This window comes from Strix uralensis, chromosome 1 (genome assembly GCF_047716275.1).
Source record: "Strix uralensis isolate ZFMK-TIS-50842 chromosome 1, bStrUra1, whole genome shotgun sequence".
Taxonomy (NCBI): domain Eukaryota; kingdom Metazoa; phylum Chordata; class Aves; order Strigiformes; family Strigidae; genus Strix; species Strix uralensis.
Window position 1 is genome coordinate 1,803,430 of NC_133972.1, and position 21,418 is coordinate 1,824,847.

Below are 21,418 nucleotides of genomic sequence, written 5' to 3' on the forward strand. Positions count from 1 at the left end.
CACAGATCTTATGATAGAATGTTTAAGGGAAGAACCAAAGGTGGGAAAAAGGAGGGATTTAGGTGATTTGGGGAGAAAAATAGAGGGGTAAGGGGATAAAAATGGCTGGTTGTGATTAAATAGGTGGCTGGTCCATACACTTGTCTGGTCACACCCTGCACCTGATCAGCACAGTCTGTCCTGGTGTCTTATTAAGTTCCTTTCCTTAAATTCCAGGCCATGAGTTGGAGGTCCGGTGTGTCTGTGGTGTCGGCAGATGGGGGTGGGTGTCTGGGGTGCAGTGCCTGAGCCTTGATGGGGGATGAGCTCCTAGCGTCTTGACGGTCCTCTACCCTCTCCTTGAGCCCCATGGGCTGATGGTATTCCCAGGAGATGCCTACTGGAAAGTGCCAGCTCCCCTCCAAATTTAGACCCCATACTCTGCAAAGGCCCAAAGTGGCTATAAGGAATGGGATAGGGTGATGAGAAGGGGCTAGAAAACCAATGTGGGGCATGAAAAAACAACCTCAATCCCTTACAGGCTACAGCCACTGTAACCTTATGAGCCCCCAAACATCTCTGTTTTATCTGCTGAATCCAGTGCAGGATAAATCTTTGCTCTAAGCTTTGCTTTGCTTTTTTTTTCTTTCAATAATTAGGCTCTGACATCAATCCTTACAGAAGATAAATCTCAGCATTTTAACATTGACACTAACCTTGGACTTTGGAGATTATGTATGACCGAGGAATGAAACTCAAACATTTTCGCATGTGTCCAAGCATCAAAGCCAGATGCTGCTTTGTTCTGCAAAGGACAGGGTTGTGTTGTAACTGCATGTTGAGGGCAAACTATTGCGTATTGCCAGGCTGGTCATTAGCCAGTGGTGGAAATTTAGGCGGAAACTATCAAGCAGCTGTGGCAGAGCCAAGGTAAACCAAAAACTACCTGTAACTGCACAAGGCCTGACTGTTACAGTTAATATTCACATTAACAATTCCAGCACCTTTTCACCATTTCCATGTTCCCTCTACAGTTCTCACCTCTTTTTAGTTACCCGTGGTTCATTTCTTTGCTCTGCTACCAAGAATTAAGCTGGAGCTCTTCCTATGTTCTGGCCGATGGTGTGATCTTTGCCAGCTCCAAACCATGCCCAGGAATGCCTTGGGATAGCTGGGCAGGTCAGAGCCGTAGTGATACCCTGGCCAAGTGATGTCCCCACTCCAAGGCTCTAGCAAGAGTATTTTTTGTGTGGATGGTTTGCATGAAGGTTGTTCGCTGCTAACGCACAGTGTATGTTTGTGGTTATCACTTGTAGGGACGCCAGATCAGAGTTGAGGGCTGAGGGATGGGTGTTGCACAAACATGGACTAGGCTTGGGAGCGGGATATAAAAATAAGGACAACGACAATGATTCAGCAGAAAAATCTGGCTTTACTTCCTTGTCAGAACGGTTTATTTAACCAAACAGTATTGAGTCTATAAAAGACCTCAGACATGCTCAAATGCATGCGGTTATGAGAAGCAACAACAACAAAAAATTCCTTCATTTGAGTCATACACGGAAGAGTGTGAAAGCTCCAAATGAGTTAATCTGCAATTAAGTTTTATGCTTAGATGGGTTGTCCCCTGGCACTGAGCTTTCGATCCCAAAGTGTACCAGCAAGAGCAAAGAACTAGCCTGTGCCAACAGAAACCTTGTTGTGTTTGTAAAAGAAGTTAAATTGGAAGGAATCCAGGGTCTTGAAAAGTTTATTGGGGGGCAGACCTCATGGCAGTGTCTGTCTCGTGTAACTCCTCTATCCCCCAGGAGAACTGAGCACAGAGTCTGGCCCTAAAGCCTTGGTTTTCTTTTCTGTAGTGGATACTGAAGACAATACTACTTTGACATTCAAAGTTTTACGATCTGTTGAGTCAGTGCCTGCTCTCAGTTACAGTTCCTGCTCCGCACGCTGTGCAAGGGAAAGAGTCATGATGCTGCACACTTCAGGTTTGGAACAATATGAGTTAAACGTGCTGGAAAAGACAATCCCTGGTTAAACAGCATCACTTCTAGTGTTAAACTGTAATGCATTAGGAACTGTTTTCCCGTTCTCGTTCCTCTAAACACAGCCAGATACTCCGAGAAAGCCTCCGCTTACTGCTGCTTGTAAGGAAAATTGAAGAAACTCAGATGCACCAGTAGATACATCATTAACTTCAGAGAAACTCAAAGGTTGTAAGTACAAAACGATGACACAGCTAACACCATCCATTGCAAAGGAAAGAAGATTTTGAAGGAGAAAGAGGAACATGAAAGTTCAGGATTTTTTTAAAGAATTAAAACACACAGCATTTGCCCGCGCCACTGCTGCCCCATCTCCTGGTAGATGTGCCTGTGCACTCCCCAGAGAAGAGCAGCCGGGCTTCAGAGTGGCAAAGTCTCTTAGTGGTACAACATCTGCATGTAACTAGGTCATGGTCACTATTGCATTTGCTGCCTTTACTGTCTGGTGGCCAAGTTATTCCCATGAGTCTCAGCATATGCAGAAATACCCTGTGGCAGGCAGGACGCACTGATACAAACGCAGTCAAGCCAGGCAGAATGGGAGAGCATTTTTGATGGGAAGCAAAGCGAGGCTGCAATGAACCACTCACACCACCACCTGACACTTGGGTGGGCTCAGGAAAGGCTTTTCTGCACAAGCCTGTTTTAGCCCTGCTTGTGGGGAAAGCCATACAGCTAAATGCTCCACGTGCTAACAATAGGGAACATCTTTCCCAGAGGTGCCCATAGATCACGTCACGGCTTGGTTTCTTCAAGAGTTGTTTCTGTGTGTTTGTTCTTTAACATGTTTTTAAGATAACTGATGCAGATACAATCAGACAGGTGAGGGGTTGCTGTAAGATCCTCTGTGACATCTAGGTCTAATGGGAGACTTCAAATACATGCCCCCAAAACCAAGTTTTGTGGTGTTTTCAAACTTTGAAACCTTTGAGGAGCTGGGTCAACTCTGCAGACATGACAGTGCAGGTGCCCATGGAGAACTGGTGACCCTCCATGGAGCCACACAGCTCACTGAGCAGTGGTTGAGGCTCTAAGAGAGCAGGAGCTGGGCTGCCCAAGTGGAGAGGCATACGGAGAGTCAACTTGGGCCCCAGGGAGAACAGTAACTTTTCTCAAAGCTAAGCAAGCTATGGCCTCTTTCAGGAGTAGGATGTGCAATTTATCAGTTACTGGAAAACCCCATTGCTATTACCCTCCTCATACACACCTTGTGCTACAAAGTCAAGCTACGAGGCTGCTTTCATGGAGACTGTCTCTGCTTGTTTCTTGCAGCTCGGGCAGGAGTGAGTTTCCTTGCAGATTATGAAAAGCCCTGTTTAAAATCTCTTCTGTGGTACCACTGTCACACACATAACACACACCTCCTTCCTTTGCAGCCTCTTGCTGCTCCACAGGTAGAATAGCCCTCTAGACCTGTGGTTAATCTAGAGTCGGGCCCATGGGGATGGTGGAGAACTTGGCCAGGTAAGCGACGTGCTGAGCCTGGCCACTGATGGACGCTAGCAGAGTCTCACTACTCCAGCCTGTGTCTGGCACTTGGCAAAGACATAGGATCACCAGACAGGTTGGGAGGGAGCTCAGGAAGTCTCTGGACCAACCTTCTGCTCGAAGCAAGGTCAGCTATCAGCTCAGACCAGGTTGCTCAGAGCTTTAACTAGTTGCACCTCTACATCCAAAGCCTGAAGATATATTGCTGTCTAATACTAGCCCCCAAAATAGCTTCACTTTTTCCTATTTTCCCTTCATAACTGGTCATTGAATTCTTTTAGATTGGAGGCAGGTGAGAAACCCACCGCTCACTCAGACCTTGCTGAGGTGGTCACTGTGGGATGAGCAGTGCAGTAACGTCTGAAAGCGTGTCTGGTGATCACGTCCTGGGGCCAGGGGCAGAAGTCAGTGCCCAGCATTTGCACGCATAGAGTCTCGCTGACCTCAGGGAAGGATTTGCAGAGCTGCTTGGGGTTGGTAGCTAGTCCCATTCACAAATCTTTCCCGGTCATTCCAGGGAGCATACAGCCAAGTGACACACGTGCTGTCAAGTTACCGTTGGTCAGCTGAGCCGTATTAACAGTCTGTATTTCTGTTCTTACCTTGTGGCAATACACATATATAGATGAATTTGCTCAGTTGTGCTAAATTGCATTCACAGGGAGCAGTTACCCCAGCTCAGCTGATGCACAGCAACTTGGCAGGACTATTTGGTACCAAACACTAAGTGCAGAAGGGGAGAGGGAGACAATTCACATCTGTCACCGCATCCACGTCACTGTGCAATCATGAGGCCATACTTTGAGCACAGCAGATCCCTTTTCTTTTCACGATCGGTGAGGAAATTCCTCAGTTTGGTGGTGGGGAAGGTAACCAGTGCTTGCTGCCTGTTGTCCAAACCTGTCTCCTGAAGCCACGGGCTCTGAAGGCACTCCGAGGCTGATGGCCTTCCCCTAGAGCAGACAAAGGTGAGAAGGTGAGTCGGGGATCTGTACTGGGTGAGGAGGCTCCTTGCAAATGTAGAGAAAGAAGGGGCGGTAGCCAGGATCTGCACCAACTCTGCTGTTGGGAGAGCAGAGACCATCTTACCAGGGGTTTGCACACAGTGTGCTCTGGAGAAAGGACACTGCTCCCCCGGAGAGACCCGCGTAGCATCGCGTGAGCTTCACTTTACCCTTCCTGGTTGTTCTCAGAAACTCACAGGCTACATCAGAGCTGACAGGGTAGTTGGCACTCAACCTGCCCCAAAAGAAGAGAACTGGTCAGCATGAAGGGCATCGCTTAAGATGCTCCTTCTCCCAGGAATTCTCACCCAGCTGTGAGAGGAGGGGCATGGTGATGCACAGAGATATCATATGGGAAAAACCTCAGAGGCCACTGTTCTTCAGCAGGTTTCATGAGTTTGGCTGCTTTCCCTCTTGGTGTAATTTGAATTTTCTTAGTGAAGTTGGGGCCTTTCAGATGGGTCTGAATGAGAAACACGAGCAGCTGCTGTGTTATAAAACAACCTCCTTACTCTACTCAGAGACATCGCTGGGACTGGGCGTCCTTGCATGGTGCAGCCAGCTCCACACCCTCCATCACACAGCCTTCTGTGCATTACCAAGGAGAGAGGGCACAACTGAGGTCAACTCTCTGAGTCAATGCATCTCCCCCGGTTCATGACTCTGAAATTGCACTTTTAAAGCTGCTCATAGGGCAGGGAATGACAGACTGACTTACATGATGAAGGCTGTGATTCCAATGGACCAGATGTCAGTCTGTGGGAGGGCTCCTTGCTCTGTCAGCAGTTCTGGAGCTAGAAAAGCAAACCGGTGTGAGCCAAGCTCCCCTCCAACTCACTGAGGGCAGCACAAAAGCAGTGGGTACTTTTATGCTTTGCTGCCTTCCCAAGAGTGAAGAAGAAAAAGCTCTAGTACGGGAAGCTGGTTGAGTAAGACACCCTTGTGGGTGATGGCTGCAATGAAACCTTGAGAACACCAGGTCCCTGAGCTCTGGAGACGTGCATGTCAACCAGAGCGGTGCTGGCCGTGACCTCTGTCTTTGTCCTCTGTGGTCTGCAAGTGGGATGGCTGTCACCACCTGCTGTTCCCACAAACTCACACTGTTACTGGAGGGCAGCACCTGGGAGGCTTTGTTTGCTGGGGCCAACTGCTGCCTTGACCAATGGACTGTCTTTCTGTTTACCACAGATTGCATACAAGGCCAGGGTTGCTGTTACTGAACTCTGTACTCACCCATGGTTTCAACATAGTCCGTGCACTTGTCCATAGTGATGACTTTGTCTTGCGTATAGAACTGTGCATTGCCAAAATCCAGGAGTTTCAGCAGGCTGGGCTCGGTGATAATCATGTTTTCAGATCTGAGATCCAAGTGCAGGATGCTGTGTGCGTGGAGGTACTCAGTGGCACTGAGGATCTGCCACAGGTAATCTCGGACCTCCACTTCTGAGTAGGATGTCCTGGTAGAAGAAAGGGGATAGAAACCACAGGTGTCCTATCTGCATGACCAAGGGCACAATTCTACATCCACTATCATCCTCCCCTGGATGTCTAATCCCATGAGGCCTTTGAGAGTCAAGAAGAAACAACTCTATTCATTTACCAAATCTATTGTACATGGAGAGGCTGGTGGGTACTGTGTGACAGGTTTACAGATGCAAGAAGTTCAGGAGCATGTAGAGCTGCATGTCAGAGAAAGCAGTGGCTGTGCAGACATCAAAATGCAGATTTGATGCCCACCATTCCCGCCCCCCCCTTAATCAGAGGATTTCAGCAGATCCATTTTCTGCTGTTGTGAAAAACAATGTGGAGAAGTGAGGCTTCTTGAGCCACAGTAATCTCCCTGAATTGTCCCCTACCCCAACCTTGCAAGGAACTTAAGTAATTTTTTTATGTCACAGGAAGTTGCAGAACAAAGGCATCACAAATCCCATGTGCAATGACAGCACACTGGAACAGAGGGAGAGAGATGATCCAGTTTGTCAGCGGAAAGAAATAAGTGTTTTGCTCCCTACACCAGCCCTGACTGGAAAACCCTTCTCTCCACTCGTTATTACCTCAATGCCAAAGAGTGGAGTAGCTCTGGTCCCATGCACATCTCCTGGATCAACACTAAGTGCCGTGGGCTGACGTAGGCTCCCTTCAGCTGAGCTATGTTTGTGTGATGAAGCTTCCTCAGGACTTGGTACTCCAGGAGCACGGTCTGCTTGTCCTCTTGCCAGTAAGGGATAATTTTAGCAGCTAAAGTCTTGCCACTTACTTTTTCCCTGCACTGTCGGACGATGCTGAAACGCCCTCTGGTACAAAGGAACACAAAGCCAAGTTAAGCCTCTCTGCTACTCCTGGAAGAGCCAGGAGCTTCTGTTCTTTAAAACCACCAGGATCCCATGCTGTGTTCTTCATCCAGGCCCAGTGTGGAGTTATTGCATCTATTGTCACAGTTTGCACACCCTCCTGTGTCTTTAAGTTGTAGTCACTTTAAATTGCAGGAGCGAGGGCTTAACTCCCCCTGTCGGCAACAAAAGTTGGTGCCTATCTTCTAGGCAGAGAAAGTTGAATCCCAACCCCGTGTCTGAAACTGATAGCTCCAAAGGTTGATGCAGCAAGGAGAGGAGCCTTTGTTAGCCGTGGGCTCACTTCACAATGCACTAAGGGGCTGTCCTGGTGCCCAGCACAGACCCTTTTGCTCTTCCAGAAAATCCACTCCTGAATCCTCCCAAACCAAATGAAGATCTCAGGTTTACGTGTATTGCTGTGGAGGTGTTTTCGACAAAAGCCTGTGACACTAGGTGAGCAGTGCATTTATAAAAGTGACTACTCTAAACTCCGGCCACATGCGGAATTTCCCTCTGGCTGGTTAAGTGCTCAGTTGGATTCATTACCTTTTGATCTCTGTTTGGAAGGCGTAGGTTTGGTAGGTTGGGAAAGGCTCGGATGGTGCGATTATTTCGCTCTCTTCTTCAGTAGCAGCTGGTGGGAAGTTCTGCACTGCAGCACGAAGTTCTGCAGAGAAAAAGTGACGGGTTACATGGAAAAACACCTCTGTCTGGAAACTGAGCCTCTCTGAGCCACCCTCCACTATCTCTATGAACAACAAAGGCGACAGCAGAACTTCCTCCAGACAAGTCTGCAGGTTGTCTCCCAGCTGTGGCACACAATGCTATTTGAATACGACAGATTCTGGACTGCCTACCCAGCAATTCCCTCATGTGACCGCTCCAGACTATGAGGTGGATTGTACATTGTGTGCTGGGATATCAAACATCTCAGCCACTGGTTCTCATCTTCTCACATAACAAGTCATCAGGGCATGGTAAGACACTGACAAAGAATTAGAAACTTCCTTTAGTTGGGTATTTCAGGGCAGCAGCTGAAACTTGTTGCTCAGTTTCTGGCACATGGTTGTGTCCGAGTGCTTCCTGAAATATTAAAAGATCCCTTGACATATTAAAGCATCTGCTTGTAAAAGCTGGGCACATAGAGATATGTTAATAAATCCTGGGCCAAGGGAAAGCAGAGGATCTAGGGTGAGTTAAAAATATCTCTGTGAACTGATTTTTACAGATTAATCCGCTCCACTGGGAGGAAATTCCAGTTAGACCATCCTTTCACTTCTTGGCAGAAAGGATACTTCCTTTGCTACAAGGATGTATTTGCTTTGGGGTTATGTATTTCTTAATTTCAAAAACATGTGAATAGTAGAAAGTATTCACACGGGTGAAAAAATAGTAAATTGATCTTTCTTTACTTCAGAGGCAAAATACAGCTGAAAAATGCACCACAGTAGGGTGATGATTCCCAGTAGCAAAAACCAGAACACATAAACAAACTGAACTTAAGACTGAGTCTATAACAAAGAGCAGGTCCAGGGCTTTCACCAGCGGCAGATCTATACCAATAGATCAATGCCTCCAGTAGCACATTCATTGGCCCAGACCTGTTTCCTCATGATCTCACATCAAAAACTGAGTGTGTCTTCCGTGGGTAATCTACAGTTTCCAGATTTTTGTTTTATTATTATATTCATATATATATATGTATTATTTATATTTACATAGTGTTATTATTTTATTTGTTATATATTTACACATATTCCCCTAATTGTGTCCAGAATTAGAAAATAATTTACTTTTAAATAAGAAAGCCAAGGAGAAGGAAGCCCTAAACCACTGTGAGCCAAGTGGAATTGGCCTTGATTCACTTGCTCTTGACTTCTGGACCCGCATCCAAAAGGGTGCAATTGTTTTGATGCAGGAAACCCACATTGCTTTCTTGTCATTTGATCTTACCCATTTGATCTTTCCCAGTGATTTTCACTTTGGCAGATGCGTTGCTGTAGGGGCCCCTCCCTGCTTTACTGGTGCAGGCTATCCTGAAGCAGTAGATAAACCCCTTGGAGAGATTTTTGGCATAGTAGCAGCAGTCAGCGATGTCAGAAGCAAGAGTTGTCCACTCCCCATCTTAACCAAGGAAAGACAGACGAGAGATTAGAACTCATTTAAGATGGTCACACTGGGGTTTTTTTCAGTTTTGGGGTTTTGTTGGGGTTTTATTTCGCCAGCTTTACTTATATGCTGGGAATATGGAGAAACAGTGGAATCTCGTAGAGTGAAGGGAAAACTGGCTTTCTATGGCCAACGTCTGTGTATGGTGCCACTCGCTGTACATGCGCCAAACTGATCTTTTCTGAAATCAGCTGGTTTATATCTAATTAGTCCAAGGTATGACAATATGGTTTCAGAGGAACAGTGGAACTTTTCTGTATAGTTTCTGTTTATCTAATTCATGCCACCTATCTCTAATGCAAATATACATCAAGAACTCCAAACAAAAGCCTAGCAAAATCACCATTTTTTTTCCATTTGGCCCTGTCTTGAATCCTACTGAAACCATGAGGTTCAGGGGATTTCAGGACAGAACTATCCACTAACACCGTAGTAGCAAACCCAGTGTTTGAGACTTGGGTAGGTTTACTCAGCTTTTATGAAACTTAGATGATTTCTCAGGGAACTGAAATTGTAAGTATGTTCTGGGCTTATTATTCATGGGACTGAGCTGTGAAATATAAAATCACCAGCAAACTTTTAATGATCATTCATTTCACATGATGCTGTATCCCGTACTTTGCCATTGCTGCTGTGTGCTCAAGGCTGAACTCAGCTCCCTGAGACTGCCTGAGGTTAAACCCATCCTTTCATTCAAATAAACTCTGGTAGAGAGCCTCAAACCATAGGACAAGCAATACTTTACCACTCAAAACAAAGGTATCAGTGACTTTGCAGGGTACTGGTTGAATTAGGGTGTGTGTATGTGTAAGAATGTGCAGATACAGCTTAGAAACAGAGAAGAGTGTCTGCAGAAGCAGTGTGCAAAAGCCTACTGTCAAATAATGGATAAAACAAGGAATTATTTTTTCTGATTATCTTAATTCTCCTGTGTTCAGGAAAGCAGCACTTTGCATGTTCCTGCCAAATACACAGAATGCAATGGAAGATTATAGATGTTGTTTCCTGTTTTTCTTCCTAATTGGAACAACTTGCATTTGTATCCTCCCCAAAGTCTCGCCTACAGTTGTGTCAAAAGGAATAACAACAAGGAAAGCTGTGTTGGAGAAAAAATGGCTGACACCAGCTACAGAGTGAAAAGGCAGAAAGCTGCTGCCCGTGCTCCTGCCAATCCAGAAAGGAGTGCATATATGTTTGGAGAATTAAAAGAAGAAACATGGAGCAGTTGAATCCAAAAGGCTGTGTATGTGTGACTGCAGTAGAAATTACTATCAGAAGTAGCATTCATAATAATAACAGCAAACACAGTCCCAAGAGAGATGGAACAGGCTTGGGGATTTGATTCAAAGTTCTTGGAATTAAACAAGAAAACACCCACTGACTTCACTGGGCTCTGGACCAAAAGTTGGAAGAGAACATCAAAGGGTTGATTCAGTTTTGCCAAACTTTTGTCATCTTGTCCTGGCTGTTTGCCCTAAGCTTCCTGCATAATCAATGGAAAAACAAAGCATGGCTGTTTAGCATAGGATGAATTGCCTTTTTGATAGACCATCTGTCTCCGCAGACTGTACAGAAAGCCTGGGTATAGGATGATATTGTCTGCTGATCGTTATTGCTGGGCGATATTAGTGTATAATGTCAGAACTGTAATTTGAGAGGATTGCTCAGGACTGTGTAGCTGGCACCAGCCATGCATATTCTTCTGTAGCTGCTCACTTTTTGGTCACAGCTTCCATGTGACCTAGTTTGATTCACACTTTAGCAAAGCCTTGGTATGAGTATGCATATTCCAGGCTGATTTAGCCAGTACAACATTAACTTTTAGATGGCTAAATGATGGCTCTGTGAATTTCATTCCGAACTCTAAACTAGGGAGCTAAAATCAGGCTGTTTCTGAATAAAAATAAAATATCCGGCTGGTGAAGAGATCATACAAATCGAGATGTTCCCTGCAAGGCATAAGGGCAGGACAGTACTCCACTTTACCTTCACTCTTGCACTGCACAGTGTAATGGACGGGGGTGTTGGTTTCCACAGGTTTCCAGACCACCTGCACTCCATCCTCATAGACCTCCACGATGTCAGGGGGTGGAGGGCTGGGAGGAACCTCTGTCGAGAGGAGGCACAAAACCCAGTGACTGTTAGCAATAGCACTGCTGTGATACATACCTCTACACCCAGCATTTCTCAGTTACAGGTATTATTTTTATATGTATAAATATATATGTTTTCTATATGTGTGTATATATGCACACACAGCTAGTGGAACAGCAGTTTAACCATGCCTAATTTAAACTCAGAATTAAGATTTTGAAGTCTGGTTCTAGAACCACATGGTTACTGGAGTGGCTCTGGATCCAGCAGAGAAACTAAAGAGTGAAGAAGAGGGAATGAACGCTGCAAAATGTGCCATGCTACCAGACAGCAAGGGCTGTGTCTGTGGGCTAGAGCAGGCAAGGGAGGGATTGTCCTCTGAACCTATCTGCAGAAATCTCACAGGTATTTATAGGTCACATTTTGGGGCAGAAATACTTGTAACACCTACTTCTGTGGCTACTTCTTCTCCTACCTGCTTTTCTTAGGATGCAAGAGGTGGATGCTGAGCCCAGGGAGTTTGTGGCCACACAGGTGTAAATTCCAAAATCATCAGCACTAACAGAGAGAATAGTTAACAGCTGGAAGTTTTTGAGCGTGGCTGAGATGAGGATCTGGCTGCTTTTGTGGACAGGTATCCCATCTGAAAAGCAGAAGACAGGAGAGATAAGTACCCTGCACATTTATACCAAAACCCTCCCTAGAGGGATGCCAGTGTCACCTCTGAACCAGTCAATGTGCAGGGAGGAGTGAGCCGCCGTCCGGCACGACAGCGTCACACACTGTCCGATGGCAGAAGCCTGATCGATGAGCTCCTCAACAAACGAAGGTGCTGCAAAGAAGAGGAAAAGCAGTGATTCAGAGTAGCCAAGAGGACTATGTGGAAAATAAGCGCACACATGACATCAGAAAACATTTTTAATTGGTTCAAGAACATTTCGGGGCCATGCTCTGGCACTCCTTTGACCACTGGTTGGAGAATCCCCTGAGCATTGGGCACGGGTGCAGGAGCCCTGTTCAGCCCCGTGGATGTAGTGTCACTGGTCATAAATGATAATCCAGATGGACCTTGGAAGGTACGCAGGGAACATCTGCATTGCCCAGCCCTGCTGGTACAGCTAAGGCAGCAGAACAGCTCAGAGGAGAGAGTGAGCATGTCACAGCAAGAGTTTTCTTCTGACCTAGCTTAAATGTGGGGACAAAACTAAATGATGGTATTTCAAGGACGAGGATATCAGATCTAGACAACACAAGGAGGTAAAAGATGGAAGGAGAAAAAAACCCATAGAGCATCAAATCTGCTTTTGTCTCCATGAGAAAGGGGGAGAACAGGTTTTCTGTGCTCTCCTGGGTTTTTGCTCCGCAGTGCCCAGGAGCTGCCAGCCTCACACACCTGCCTTTCCCAGTGCTTGGCTGGGCTCTGCTGAATGCTGGGGCATTAACCTGAGCTCAGAAAATGCTCCTGCTGGAGCCAAGGGGAAACTTGCCCGGGCAAAAGGAAGTTTGGCTTTGCTGACATGCCATTTGAGGCTGCTGCACCATTTTTCATTTCATAGATCTATAGCAGTGTGTCAGGCCCTTACACATGCATGCAGGACTAGAGCATAGGAATTCAGAATTCCCTGCCTCTGCTATCCCACCCTTGGATAGTCTGGCACGACAGCGTCACACACTGTCCGATGGCAGAAGCCTGATCTGAAGTGAGCCAGTAACAGAGAGCTAGTGGTGGGGATGAAGACTGCTAATTTCATAACCTGACACTCCAGTTTTGCAATGACTGTCTAACCACAGCCTTAGGCATGCTGGGGAAAAAGGAAAAGGCAGATTTAGCAGAGCCCAGTTACAGCAGCAGATCTATGAAGACACAGAGTAAAATAATTATTCTCTTTCTAGCTTACACATAGATTTTATTCCTTTGCAGTGGCTTCCTAGAACGGCTCCAGTTTACAAGCAATGCCAAAGACAAGACAGTTTCAGTAAGGACATAGTTATGATGTAAACGAGGGAGACTGGCTCCTATTGCATGAGTGGTCCAGGTCGTCTTAAGACAATCATTGAAGATCCGTCCTTAGAAATGGGCCTCACATAGCACTGTCGTATTCATTCGTGATACTTCATGAACTGATGACTTATGCAATAGCAATACCTTTCTCCTTAGGCATGAGGCTTGATAACTTGAATGAAGAGAGTGCTGATTTCCTCTTCAGAGATCCTTCAGCCCCTCTTAACAGCTCTTTTTCTACTGCCTCGCTTCCCAGCTCACCAAACTCTGTTTCGAAGAAAGGATGAGAAGTCATTCAAGACCATCCTTCTCCCTGTGGCATCCATTTACAGCAGACAGTTCTGCAATTTGCACATAAATTGCTCAGCAGCCACAGGTTTCCTTGTTAACGAGCCTTTAGTCAACAGGGAAGGCTGTGGCAGCTATTACAAACAGAATGGTGTCCTGGAAGAGCAGGGCATATCTAGGGATGGCAGAGAAGAAAGGACAGATTCTGTTGTTCAGGGTCATCAACTCAGGTAGCCAGGGTGACTTCACCAACTTGTCCCAGTCACTTTAGCTTTAAAGATTTACCATGGTCAGATGATAACTGCAGAAGAAACTGCAGCAAGGAAAGCATCATCCAGCTCTGATCTGCTTTTGTGCAAACTCAGACAGGGGAATTTAAGCCACTTCCATCAGCAGATTAACCCAGATGGCTCTGCACTGAAGTGAGCCAGTAACAGAGAGCTAGCGGTGGGGATGAAGACTGCTAATTTCATAACCTGACACTCCAGTTTTGCAATGACTGTCTAACCACAGCTTCAGACATGCTGGGGAAAAAGGAAAAGGCAGATTTAGCAGAGCCCAGTTATAGCAGCAGATCTATGAAGACACAGGGTAAAATAATTACCTTCCTCTGCCTCTGGCTCAGGAGATGTCTTTCCTTTTAGGATTCTTGAAATATGGGCAACAGAAGCTTTTACTTTCTTCTTCAGAGTCTGTTCCACTGACTGCTCCACTGAATGAGACCTTGCATATGGCTTAAAGAGTCCTGGCTTGTTGTAGAAGGAGCTTTTCTGCTTACCGCTTGAGTCCTTTTGAAGACCATACATTTCTTTATGACTCTCTGACCCTTTCCCCATGGCTAGGTTGTTAGTTACCTTTGAATCCTCAGATATTTCCAGATGGTTCTTTCTGTTCTTATTCTCTGCCTCTTCTCTGATGCACAGTCTTTTATCCTTATGCAAATGTCCTGCAGGAGGTGACCTTGCCCTTTCACCAAAAGGTATAAACCGTCTACCAGTTGGTTTGGGTGGAGGCTTTCTATAGTTCATAAATTCAAATGGAAAATAGACAATGTCGTACAAGTCAGAGAAATTCAAATAGGCAGGCTCTACCTCTGATATGTCAAGTTTTGGAGTTCCACTGCCAAGACTGGGTGTTTCGTCCGACAGGTCTTTGATTTTCACTAAAGAGACTTCTAGGTGTTTACCAGTGTCCTTGCTCACTGACACTTGACTGGGTCTTTTTCCAGTGTCCAAGTCATCTGTTGAGGAAACACTCACTTGGCTAGAAGTGGGGCTTTCAAACGCTAAGTCCTCCAGATGCTCACATTCATGAGGAACTGTCTGTACTCCCTGCCCTTCCAGTACCACTGACTCACTCACAAGACAGGATTCTGCCAGGTCATCTAGCTCAGAGACTTCTCCTCTTTTACACCCTTGTACAGAAGGGAAGGAGGTGTCCGTGGGTGCTTGGCCACCTGGGCCTTTGAAGAACATCTCTGTGGGAGAAGAGATTTGCTTTCCGCATTCCTCCTCACCAGAAACTGAATCTGCCCAAACATTCATCTCTTCAGAGAGGGAAACCATCTCATCCACTAAGCCCTCCAGCACAGCAGACTCCTCATCACTGTAAAAAGAAGACCTGTGATATGAGAGCCCCTGATTTTGATCCCTGCGGAGCGACGGTGGGACAGTTTTTCCATCATCACATCTTGCACTTTCTAAGGCAATGGCTCTACCTTCACCATAAACCTTTGGATGTTCCTCGTATTCTAGCTCATAGACTGAAGTTGGAGCAACTTCTGGTTGTGAAGCGGTTAAGACACCTGGAGGCTCACCCTCCAGATCAGCAGAAACTCTGTCACTGGGGTAGGCAGCCCTGTGCTGCTCAAACACCTGATGTCCATCCCTGGGGAAAGGAGCAGGCATAGTCTGTCCAGCTGCTTGGCTTCCACTTGCTGTCACAACAGAACTGCAAAGTGATACCTTTGGATGTTCTTGCTTTTCTCTCTCACAGACTGAAGGGAGGCCAGTATTTTGGGAGGACACAGTTCTAGCTGGGTGTCTGCTCTCCAGAACAGCAGGCACCGTGCCACTGCCTTCAGAAACCTTCTGGGGTTCAGCTCCCTCGATTTCAGCCTCATGTGCCAAACTAGGAACAATCTCTGTGACAGCTGAGCTTTCACTCCTCAGAGCAGCAGGCCTCTCCTTGCTATGAGCTGGCTGTTCCCTTTCAGCCTCCTGTGCTCCGTCAGAGACTGAAGTCAGCATTGATTTTGGTGGTGGGACTTTTGGAAGCAGATGCTCTCCCTTCAGGATGGCTGATGATGTGTCTGTGTGAACAGGAGCCCTCTTGTGTGTTTGGCTTCCACCATCATGGGCTGATGGTGGAGTGATTCCTGTAATACCCGCTCCTTCATCCTCCAGGACAGTAGATCTCACCTCTTTGTAGGTCTTCATCTTCTCATGAGCACCTTCATTAGCTGTGTGCAGAGCAGTTAAGGTACCTGGCCATTTGCCCACCAAGGCAGTAGTTGCTGGGACACTTTGACCAGGAATTTCCTGACTTTTGTCTTTACATCCTGGAAGCGAACTGGTTTCTGTTTGTGGGCTTGTTAAAACAGTAGAGCTTTCATGCTCCATGAGATCAGATTTGTCAACTCTATGAGCAGAAATCTTCTCGTGTGAATGTTTCTGCCTTTTGTCTTGCCAAGATGGAACTGGGGCTGTCCCTTTGATAAGCAAGCTTTCACCTTTCAGATCTGGATGGATGTCAGTACTGTGAGCAGACTCCTGGGGCAGATAGACACCTCCCTTACTTGTAGGGGCTGACTTGGAGATGGTCTCTGACCCTGTGAGAGTTGAAATGGACTGTTTGCCCTCCTGAAAAGCAGTGTTACAGGCACTGCCAGGGGAAGATTTACCCTCCATGCTTTCATGTTTTTGAGCTGATGATGCAGTTACATCTGAGCACTGGACAGTTAGAATGGGGCTTTTGCCTTCCAAATCTTCAACTTTCTCCTCAATGTAAGTAGCTTTTGACTTCTTCAGTAAATGTTTCCTATTCTCGCTCCTATGAGGTGAAACTGGAAGTCTCTCTAGCTGTTGCACAAAAACAGCCGGGCACCCATTGCCCTCACATTGTGTGGAAGGAGGGGGCTGCCCGTCTGAGCAATCCTTGCTGGCTCTCCTAAAGACCTCTTGCTTTGAAGTGTCTGCAGAACTTCCCTTCCCAGGCCCTGCAGAAATGTCGCAGTGATCACTGCCTTCAGGGCAACTTTCCTGTGACAATATATCATAGTCTTCTTCCAAAATATCTTGTTCCCTCACTGATCTTGAGGCTCTCAGCCTGTAGTCATCTAGGGAACGGCTTCGGCTAGCACCAGCAATGGCAGGATGTGGTGGTTTCCTTGCAGTGTCAAATGAAGCTGATTTGGTCAAGGAACCAAGTAGACTTTCCCTGTGATCATCTCCATCGTCAGTCTTTCCTTCTTCTTCTTCCAGTTCGAACTGCTCTAGAAGGGGTTCACGGAGACCACTGAGGGGCACCTTCGAATATCCAGCCTTCCGGAAAGTCCTTCTGGCTCTGTCCATGTGCCTTCTGAACTCCCTGCCTGGTGAGGAAGGCCCCCTTGCAGGTAGCTCAGCTGCTTGGCTGTAGAAAGTGCTTTTAATGACACTCTGTCTAGGCACACAGACAGGTGGCTTTTCTGTCCCATCCCCAGCCTTTTCAATTCTGTCCTTATCAGATAAAAATATGTCTGTTTTTTCTTCCTGACATAAGTGTGATGTGCTTTCTGTGGAAGTGCTCGCCGATGAAGGCTCAGCAGCACCGCTTCTTTGGGACTGCTCTGCTCTTTCGTCTTGAAGTCTGGAATGGAGCCCTTCCTCTTTCTCCTTTAAGATACTTGCCATGAGCTCTTCACTTTCTGTAGGTGATTTGTCCCCCACCTCAGCTTTCATTGAAGCATACTTCCTCCTCATGGGTTTTACAGGAGGGACTGAGATTTTGGAGTACTTCTCTTCACTTGCATGTTTTGGAGGCTTCTGATGGCTTGGTGCATCAAATATGGACAAGTGCAGTTCGGGTGTAGAACCAAAGTGCCTCTTCTTGGGGAAATGTGAGTTCTCATTGTCTGAGGAGGAGCCACTGGTACTGGATGAAGTGCTTTCTTCAATAAGATGTCGGGAGATGGCCAGGGAGGTGTTGTCGTGAGTCCTTTCTAGGATTTCTGGGATAGACCGCATTACCAGTATGGATTTATAGCACATCAGAGACCGCTGAAAAGCAAAAAAAAATACAGCACAATCAGATGGAAACATGGTGGGAGTGTGGTAAAGCAAGCACACCAAAATGAACTTCTGCACTCTTAAATACCACACATACTGGTTTAATAACACAGTGCCACCCTTTTGTAGATAACATCAATCCAAGCCTCTTCTGCTTTCCAAGTCTTCCTCTTTCACAGAGGTGAAACTGTATTGACTTCAAGGGACATACCTGCTGTAGTGAACAGGGAAGCAGGACTCTGCTTGAGATTTTTGAAGACAGTCTGGCCATTTAAAGCAGATGGAAAAGGAGTTTTTAACTTCAGATGAGAGCCTAGCTGGAGTAAATGGCCTTAAATCCATTGCCTGCAGTACAACCTACAGTGACTTAGGCCAACAGAAGACCTGCCATGCTGTAGGAGGTAGGATTCATCTGCTCTAACTTCTGCCATGTGAGACATCTCAGCTGAAGTTGAGCAGCTGGCCTCTTCGTAGAGCCAACAGAGAGGAACAGGCATCTTCAGAAAGCAATCGATCTGATTATTTTGCAGGACTTCAGGAAAAGAGGCTTCTTCTTGGGATCTGTCTATAATTCAATACCAATTGCAAAGGCATCTGAGGGTACCTAACTTAGACACAGCCATGCGTCTTACAGGCACCTGCATTAGACCACATGATTTCCAGGAAGTAAAAGCCTAGATAATTTATTTCTGCCACATCCATCAACCATTCTCTCCTGGGCTTATTCCCCATTCACAGCCAAGCTGAGATCTCTGCTGTGCTCACTGTCCTAGCCTGATAGACTTTAAAAGATGTAAATATAATTAAAAATATATATAACTAATAAGAACCAACATAGATTAAGGCCAACTCACCTGCCACTTGCTCCGAGCCACAATGAATTTGAGCTGTTTGGTGTTAATGAAATGAGCTGCTTCGAGGGGGAGATTATGCTGCCAGGTGGAATGAGAGGAAAATCATTGGTTAAAAAATCCTGACTTCATTTCCTGAGAAGGTTTTTTTAGGATTCCCTCCTTCCAGAATTGTTTAATTTAGGAAAGTTACAGTAGACAAAATGCTACAATCCCCTCATGGCTAAATTGTAGACAATCTCAGCTTTTCAATGATAAAAGCAAGCCCTGTTCAATGCATTAAATTACATTCCTGGGGTTTTGGGTAATTTTTAGCTCTTCTCTTTAGCAATTAAGGCATTGGAATATAAACCATAACTTTGCTCTGCAAAACCACAGTTTCCTTTCTATACAGACATATCTGCTCATGTCAGTAGTAATCTTTAACTTTTGTAAGGAAAGATTTCTTGGCATGTAGGCACCAATGTGTCTCCTCTTTCTGGAGAGCCATGCCTGAACTTCTCTGTAGGACAGAAAGTAGGAGACCAAGAGAAAAAATAAACCAGCAAATAATATCAAGCAGCTTTAAGAGCTGCCCCTCTAAAGGTCTCTTCCAACCTTGATAGTTTTCATGACTCTAATAAAGAACCAGGCCAAACTTACCATGAACCACTTGTGCGAAAGACAGTCCAAAGCAGTAGGCCTGGCTCTGATAAGAGAAAAGATCACCATTTTAGTAGCAAGTCACTTCCAACAGCAACCACAAGATCTTCCTGAAGGTGCCTGCTTCACGTGGACACATGCAGACACTTTTGTGTATGTCCTTAGGCTGCTGTTTTAGAGCTGAGAAGCCAAACAGATCGACAGAGGCCTTCAACCCAAGGTTTCCTTCCGTGAAATGATCCTCCATTTTCAGCCTGAGACTTCCTGCAGATCCTCAGGAAGACCCCATGGCACACTGCAGGGAGCCTGCCCAAGGGCACCGAGAGCAGCCCTACGAGTGACTTCTTAGGTGGCCAGAGCACAAATAGTTTTGGCAGCAGACAGAAAGAATAGAAATGAAATTAAAAAGCAAGCACCTGCAAAAACGCCTTCAAGCTGCCTTTTGTACTTGAAATTGCTTAATGAATGTGGGTAATGTTATTTAATTCTCACATAACTCCCTCTATGTCAGTCCTTGCTCTTCCCTGTTCTCTGTGTCATTTCAGAAACTTATCTGCCTGGAGGAGTTAGGGAGTAAGGACACCACCACACCAGAAACAGGCCTATTTGTCAAATTGCAAAATTGTGGTTTGAGTAATGGGGAATAATAAAGAAGAATTAGAGCATAACGCACCACACCTCACTCAGCTTTCTACCTTTCAAAACAACCGCAGCTCTGATGAGCTGAGATCTGCCTGCTGAGACACCAAGGTCTTTGCACACTGGCTGTAGGAAGCACAAAAGTGCACTCACTTGGGTTGCTGCTGTAGGATCCCTTTCATAAAGTCCTTTGCATCTTCACTCAAGTGAACAAAATCAGGAATGGTCCATGAAATTTCCCCATTCTTGATATTTAGAAGGGTTCCTCTGTCGTTCTCCCCAGCAAATGGAGACTTGCATGTCAGGCTTATTTATTGAACACCGTAAAATGAAAGGAGACAGACTTTAGACTTTTAATTACTGTTCAAATGACAGAAGCACAAATGCTTACATGGAGCTTTAAAATGCTTGAGGGACTCCATGCGTGGGACTTGCAATGCCTGTGAGCAGTGCATCCACTAATGGAGCGTATTTCACCCCAGCATTACATGGTACTTAATTATTTATCCCTGTTTCACAGATAAGGAATTAAGGGTTTGATTTTGCACAGCTACAGTAGGGAGTTGGCTAAAACAGTCAAGGGAAGACTGAACCTTATCCACTGCTCTCATTGCTAACTGCAAGGAGAGCAGCTGTCGTGTCGTCAAGCAGGGACAATGACCAAAGCCCTGGGCAACCATGAAAGAGTGAATAAAGAAGAAAACCACAAAAGAAATTGCCCTCATTTTAGGAGATTTCAATGCTTCACTGAAATCCCTCACCTGAAGGTGGTGGAGGGCTCTGACTGACAAAGGGATGTTGAATGAGTCTTTTCAAGAAGATTTATTTACCTTAAATATGTGATGACTCCAACAGCCCTGAGGAGAGAGGGAACACAAATGTCAGGTGTTTGTCACTATTTCTCCATCCTTGTCAAGCACACAGCCCCTCTTCCTGCCACTAGACACCCTGGCACAGTAAGATCACCTTCTTCTTCTCACCTTCCCGAGGAAAATAAATCCCAAAAGCTATTTTTTTCACCCTTCTTTTTTTTTTTTTTTTTTTCTGTTTAACATTTTTCAAAATTGTTCTCATTTTAAAGCACAGATAGAGGAGAAGACTCAAAATACTTTCTTGGAGTTTGCCTTTTCTAGAAAGACCTTTAGGATCGTCCTCCCTAGTTGCTGCCTCTAATAAAGATCATCTTCTCTAAGATGTTCCTTTGCGTTAATTAGCTGTCAGAATTCAATTATGGTCGAAAAAAATAGACAGAAGGAGCTTTAAAGAGTCCTGATGGGTTTTGGATTCTCAGTGTTCACTTTCAGTTTCCTGTGTTATCACTACTCCATTTACTTATTAACAATAAATGGAAATTCAGGCCGTCTAGGGCAAAAGCTTTTTAGAAAGATGACAGGTTACCAGATATCGGTTGCTTTTGACACTGGTGACTGAGAAACAATTTCTGGGGCAACAAACTCCGGAGACCCATATTTGCTGAACTGGGGCTCAAAGGGCGTGATCTTCTGAGCAAATCCGAAGTCACAGAGCTTAAGGTCTTCCCTTTCAGGATAAACCATGAGGATATTCAGTGGCTAGTAAATGAAATAAAATAAAAGGGAGAAACTTTTCTTGAAAAC

General features: G+C 45.6%; 1 protein-coding gene across 1 annotated transcript in view; it reads right to left on the reverse strand.

The window, feature by feature from the left end:
* Positions 1 to 1,391: 1,391 nt before the first annotated feature.
* The window catches only part of OBSCN (obscurin, cytoskeletal calmodulin and titin-interacting RhoGEF), a 197,577-nt gene continuing 177,550 nt past the window's right edge, over positions 1,392 to 21,418 (reverse strand). The window contains exons 105-121 of the mRNA XM_074864825.1: positions 21,201 to 21,373; positions 20,633 to 20,659; positions 19,956 to 20,108; positions 19,164 to 19,209; positions 18,525 to 18,602; positions 14,007 to 17,661; positions 13,259 to 13,381; positions 11,834 to 11,944; positions 11,588 to 11,755; positions 11,005 to 11,127; positions 8,803 to 8,973; positions 7,396 to 7,516; positions 6,571 to 6,810; positions 5,750 to 5,973; positions 5,235 to 5,310; positions 4,602 to 4,751; positions 1,392 to 4,465 (exon numbers count right to left, since the gene is read on the reverse strand). Coding sequence (XP_074720926.1) covers positions 4,288 to 4,465; positions 4,602 to 4,751; positions 5,235 to 5,310; positions 5,750 to 5,973; positions 6,571 to 6,810; positions 7,396 to 7,516; positions 8,803 to 8,973; positions 11,005 to 11,127; positions 11,588 to 11,755; positions 11,834 to 11,944; positions 13,259 to 13,381; positions 14,007 to 17,661; positions 18,525 to 18,602; positions 19,164 to 19,209; positions 19,956 to 20,108; positions 20,633 to 20,659; positions 21,201 to 21,373 — 5,817 coding nt within the window. The 3' untranslated portion in view covers positions 1,392 to 4,287. The remainder of the gene's footprint in view (positions 4,466 to 4,601; positions 4,752 to 5,234; positions 5,311 to 5,749; positions 5,974 to 6,570; positions 6,811 to 7,395; positions 7,517 to 8,802; positions 8,974 to 11,004; positions 11,128 to 11,587; positions 11,756 to 11,833; positions 11,945 to 13,258; positions 13,382 to 14,006; positions 17,662 to 18,524; positions 18,603 to 19,163; positions 19,210 to 19,955; positions 20,109 to 20,632; positions 20,660 to 21,200; positions 21,374 to 21,418) is intronic.